Source organism: Sinocyclocheilus rhinocerous, unplaced genomic scaffold (assembly GCF_001515625.1).
Source record: "Sinocyclocheilus rhinocerous isolate Xijiao unplaced genomic scaffold, SAMN03320098_v1.1 scaffold127, whole genome shotgun sequence".
Taxonomy (NCBI): domain Eukaryota; kingdom Metazoa; phylum Chordata; class Actinopteri; order Cypriniformes; family Cyprinidae; genus Sinocyclocheilus; species Sinocyclocheilus rhinocerous.
In genome coordinates this window covers 418,992-425,020 of record NW_015664685.1, presented here as the reverse complement: position 1 = coordinate 425,020, position 6,029 = coordinate 418,992, and the positions used below count along the sequence as shown (strand labels likewise).

The window sequence follows — 6,029 nt, the reverse complement described above, 5'->3', positions numbered from 1 at the left end:
CAAAACACAGCTGGAGACGAATACACACAATGAGGACAGGAACAGGAAGGACCAAATAAGGGCAAGGAAGGCACATGAAGAGCAAAACACACACAAAACACGGACCAGAGTCTGACACTAATGGCGCTTTTCCACTGCGTGGTACGTCTCGGCTCTGCACGGCTCAGTACGGCACGGCACGGTTCGGCTCGGCACGGTTTGCGTTTCCACTGCAGTTCAGTAACGCTTTAGAGTGGGTGGTATTATTCACATGTCGTTATAGTTGCCCCGCCTCTACTACCACGACTCCTACCCCAACCGAGGTGGTACTAAAAAAAGTACCAGGTACCAGGTACTGTACCCAGTGGAAAACCCCCCAAAAGTGAACCGTACCGAGCCATAAGAGTGGTACTGCTAAGACTTTCTTAAAGGGGACATTGGATGCCCATTTTCCACAAGTTGGTATGATTCTTTAGGGTCTTCATGAAATTTTTTTAACATACTTTGGTTAAAATTCCTCAATGGTCATGTAAAACAACACTGTGCAAAAAAAAAAACAGCTCTTCACAGAGACCCATTTTGGTGCATATCTTTTTAAATTATAATGAGCTCACCCCACCCCTCTCTTCCGTGGGACATGTGAATATATATGTATAAGGCTCAGAGGTGGTCTCATTCAAATAGCTAGCTATCTACTTAGAAACCGGCTGCAAATTGGAAACAGCTCACTGGATGACACAGTTTCAGACTCAGACAGGTCATGACGAACTGGCTGCATGTTTTCTTTTCAGCTTTTCTGAGTTGGCAGACACGCCAGAAACCGAGCTCAATGCAAAAAGAAAAAAAAAAGCTAAAAATGTGAAAATTCCTCCACCTAGATGGCGTTTTCCATAGGTTTAGTTAAACCACCCCTTAGAAAAAACTTTGGCCCTGTCCCAAATCGCACCCTAATCGCACCCTCGCGGTCTTCCACACTTTCGTGACGTAATGCCGCTTTGACTGTCGGGTAGAAGTCTGCTGCGGAGTTCACCCTAGTGTGGGCTTGGCAGACGTGCGCATTCGAGGGCCGCAAAGGGGGCTTTCGCGAGAACCCTTCTGAAAGCTGTGAAATGACAAATGGGACACACTACAGTCTTGTGGACTTAAAGGTGGGGTATGTATTTTTTCAAAAACGCTTTAGAAAACTGAGTTTTGGCCAAGTACCAAAACAAACTTTAGCAAATCAGCAGTAAGGGGCGTGTCTACTCATGATGGGGAGGAGAGAGTGTTCAGTGCACAGGACGGACATTAGCCAAACCGAGCGATGACAGAAAGATAGAGATGGCGGATACGCACCGCGCCACTCGCGTCCGGTGTAGACACGGTGTAACATTGGTTTTGCTTTGTTTCACAGAACTAATATATGCTGGCTTTTGCTTGAATATGCTCGTGTGTCATGTTCGCTTGTTTCTTCATCTGCAATCTTATTGTCATTCCCTTCAGCTATGTATGGGGCGAGAACCTTTTGGGGTAGAGGCGTGTTTGTTTTGGTGATTTGAAATATCAACATTGGCTACCAGAAATCACTTACCCCACCTTTAACGGACATGCGCACGCGGCGGCCATTGTAAGTCTGCAAGACCGCAAATGCACGTGAAGTGTGCCATTTGGGAGAGGGCCTTTGTTATGGTTCATCACGTAAAGCGCACTAGTGCAGCAGCCATTTCCAGATATAGCAGCGAGATCGCATGCTCCTTGTATCTGTTTCCATACCTTTGTGTATGGAAACAGATACAATGAGAAGTATGAGAAGCTTTGCTTGTGAGTTTACCGTTTACAATTGTTATTTACATACTTTGTGTCTATATCTTCTTAAGATTTATATATCTGAAGCACGTTAGCGGTTCCACTTGCATTATATGGACATTCAAAAGATCGCCATTTGATTCAATAACAACTACTGTAAAGTAAATGCAACATTGTATTACGAGTTATTGTATTTTATTTATATTTAAGTAAGCATTTTTGTGCTTATTTTTTAGTTAATTTGTGGATGCTTATTTGTCATATTTGGAGCTTGACTTGCCTAAAATAATTAATCGCAGTATTAAAATATGTTACATCAAAATATGTTTTCAGGCTAAGGCAATAGGTAATATTAATTACGGGACTATACAAAAGTCCTATTTGGTCATGATTTCCACTTAAAAAAACTATCAATGGTTCCTCTTATTTGCACAGCATGGTGGCGTTCCTGCTAAATGTTACGTTCTTAGTTATATCAATACTCTTGCCAACAGTAACTACTGTAGCACCAATATTAACCAGTGTTTCATTAATAATCAACAATATATTCTTGGTAGAACAGTAGGAGTGTCATCAATTTGATTCCCTAAAAAACTGCATTCAATGTATGTTACTTCTGATCAAATAATCTGCCAAATGTATTAATGTAAGGTTAACATCTATGAATCAAGTGGACAACTCAAGAGTAAGCAGCATAACGATTCCATTGCTCTTGTTACAAAGCTTAATCATAGCAGAATGATGTCGATCAGCTTATATTCATGTTACTTGATCAGTTTCTGTAAAACGCAGCCTAATTTTTATTTTTGGGTGAACTAACCCTTTAAAGAGTGAAGTAATTTGAAAAAATAAAATGGAAAAGTATAAATCTTCATGCACAAGACTTCACTAAAAATGTTCGGTTGGCCTGATATCAATTTTGACAAGTGTAGGTAGGCTATCATGTGGAGCATACTCACCTGAGGAGCGTGACTTAAATAAAAAATTAACATTCTGCTTGAAACACCATGTTTGCACTTGTGTGTGTGTGTGTGTACTCAATGTGTGAGCGGGTGTCTTTAAACAAAATTTCCATTTTAGAGACATTTTTTTAAACCAAGTTCAGATGAGAGAATGACAAGTCCAAGAATAAGTCTACCTATGCTGCAACTGCAATATTTATTCTAGTAGCCATGAGGAGCTAACATCAATATTTGCCTCATAGTGTTGACTATATTGGACATGAGCCCATTTATATAACCCATGAGTCAGCTTTTACAATTCTCTTTTCCACAAGATGTCGTTCCATACTATTCAGTAGTATCCTCTCTGATTTTAGAAAAAAAGGGAAACACGCTAAAATTGTACTATTTTAACAGACCATAAAGGGTTAGTTCACCCAAAAATAAAAATTAGGCTGCGTTTTACTCACCCCCGATGCATCCTAGGTGTATATGACTTTCTTCTTTCAGACGAATCCAGTCGGAGTTATATTAAAAATTGTCTTTGATCTTTCAAGCTCTATCGTTGTACTCAGCGGGTGTTGCATTGCTTCTGTCCAAAAAACGTGAAATAAAAAGCACCCTTCCACAAAAAAAAGTGTCTCACACGGCTCCGGGGGGTGAACAAAGGCCTCCTGTAGCGAACGTCTTCTTCTTCTTCTTGCTTTACGGCGGATCGCAGACTTATAAGTGCATTACCGCCACCTATCTCTCAAATGGACCATTGACTCTCTATCTACAATCACAATTGTAGGAGTGTCAATGGTCCATTTGAAAGATAGGTGGCGGTAATGCACTTATAAGTCTGCGATCCGTGCGATTTTGTGTCTTTTCACATCAATGTTATCGTCACGAGCCGCAGGGTTTAATTTGGTTTTGTTTGTGTATGGTTTTTTTTACTCTCAAAGCCGTGATTCCCATTCACTTCCATTATAAGACTGACAGACTGCAACGGTTTGAGTTAAAAATCTTTGTTTGTGTTCTGCTGAAGAAACAAAGTCACCTACATCTTGGATGCCCTGGGGGTAAGCAGATAAACATCAAATTTTCATTTTTGGGTGAACTATCCCTTTAAATTCAAGTAAGTTGTGAACTTTTTTGACTATACATTTGAATTGAATTGAATTGAATTGAATTGAATGTATGGAGTCACAAAATCACAAAACCAACTCACCCTATTCACTTAGTAGACAATTTAATTCAAAGTGATATAGAGATGAGAAGCTTCATTAGAAAATTGTCATCAGAGCTAGCTAATAATATTCATAATAGTAGGCTGTAAACATTGTTTTCCATTTATTCTATTTATTCGCTTCTGTCTGTATATCAATACACCCTTAAGACTATATAGTGTAGATCTTAAAAAAGTCAAAGTATATAAAGCCTTTCAACAATTAAATAATTAATGTAAAAAAAATGAAGAATTTATTCACCTAGGCCTACATGAAAGTTTTTGACAAACCTTTCTTCTGTAGTTTATTATTATTATTATTATTATTATTATTATTATTATTTAGGGAAGCATCAATATGACATCTGTTGTTAACGTATGCATATTTAAATTACACTTCATTTAAAACTAAAAATAGTTACTTTTTATTTTATCTTGTATCAGTCATAATCCAGTAAATCTCCACAGAAAAATCTGCAGCTTCCTGCAGAAATGGAATTCCCATCATTTCTAAAATAGTAAAATATCTCATGTTTTGCCTTAAAAATGTCTACAGTAATTTCATCATGATTTCAGGTACTGAAAAGCCAGAACTCTCAGCACTGTTTAACACGTTTTTAAAATCCATTCCACACAATTCCACAGATTTTCTTCCAAAATCAGCTCAGAAAATGCAGTGTCCACAGATTCCATCTGGGTCTAGTCATAATTGAGGCATTGAGGTCAATAGCATAGCCTAATATTTATTGAAAATATCGAATTACCAAGTGAAACAAGCACTGAAATATTTAGACTATACGCATTTGCCTCAGAAAATGTTTTCACTCAAACAACTGCTGAGCAGTTGCTCTGGCAACAGTCATGTAAATTCCACTCTGGCACCTATAAAAGCTTTTCCCGTAAATCCTCTGAAAAAAGAAACAGATGCCGGTTCCAGCAAGTCTTCTTCGCCTCTCTCAGGTATTCTACCTATTGTCATTAATATGAAAACTAAAATAATTACAGTAAAGCTTGAAGTAAAAAAGAATGTACCTGTAGATGAGAAAACTGGAGATTCCAAAAATTATGAGGGCCAGTCCAGACCCAACTGCCACTATTCCAAGGACAGGAAGATGATCTGGGGAATTAAATAACAATTATATAAAACTTTTCATTCCTAAGGAGGAATTCACAGAGAAGAAATTGCGCCCGCTGATAGCATTAATTTGCACACACTGCATGCTTGATTCACTTAAGAAATTATGCAATTCATTTAACGAAGCCCACAAAGTCTGCTGAATGCAGCTTGCACTGGGCAATTCCCGATTTTGCGGCTCTATAAGTGCCAGCTTGTGGAGTATGCAGCAGATTAAACCGAATCAACTGAAAGTGAGCTCATCAACACTGCGCATCTGGATATTTGCCAAGTTATACTACAAAAGGTACCCTTTTTTCAATTAAAAAAAAAAATAGCGATACAGTTTTTGTGATGTAATCTACAGTGAGTCTGATTAATATAGAAAGGAGAAGTATAGTGCTTGCTCTCCTCCTGAACGCTGATAACTACATCATATAGAACTTCCACAGATGAAAGATTTTGAGTAAGTCAAAAATAAACCCAAATGGAATAATTTAATTCAGTTGAACCAATAAAACTGAGTAAATGGTCACCTAACAGCAGCATGCAATTACCAAAATCATGTTGTGTGTTTGAAGAGTTTCCACTAAAAAGGTCCCTAACCTTCCTTGCATGGTGAGAATCCACACGGTGGGTAGTCCAGGGGTGGGAAACCCTTTGGCCACTGAATTCTCTCTGTTGGGGACCACAGGATTTCTTTACTGGTCCCATTGTAGTGACCAACAATCTGTGTAACAAAGTATACTCATAAGTATATTTACAGTAAGTGGAAAAACATTTCAGGGTAACACTTCATTTTACAGTGTCCTTGTTACATAACAGTAAATTATGTGTAATTACAGGCAACTAACCCTAAACCAAACCCTAATCCTAACCTTTGAGAAAATGCATGTAGTTTAATATTACTCAGTACTTGTAAGTAAAATAATTACACTGCAACAAGGACACCTTAAAATAAAGTGTAACCCATTTCAGATAAGAATACAAAACCTTGCAT

At 38.2% G+C, this 6,029-nt stretch overlaps 1 protein-coding gene across 1 annotated transcript in view; it reads right to left on the bottom strand.

Moving 5' to 3' along the window:
- Positions 1-6,029, bottom strand: part of LOC107730344 (atrial natriuretic peptide receptor 2-like) — a 50,979-nt gene that overhangs the window by 29,852 nt on the left and 15,098 nt on the right. Inside the window, exons 6-7 of the mRNA XM_016541157.1 lie at positions 5,636-5,759; positions 4,948-5,032 (exon numbers count right to left, since the gene is read on the bottom strand). Coding sequence (XP_016396643.1) covers positions 4,948-5,032; positions 5,636-5,759 — 209 coding nt within the window. The remainder of the gene's footprint in view (positions 1-4,947; positions 5,033-5,635; positions 5,760-6,029) is intronic.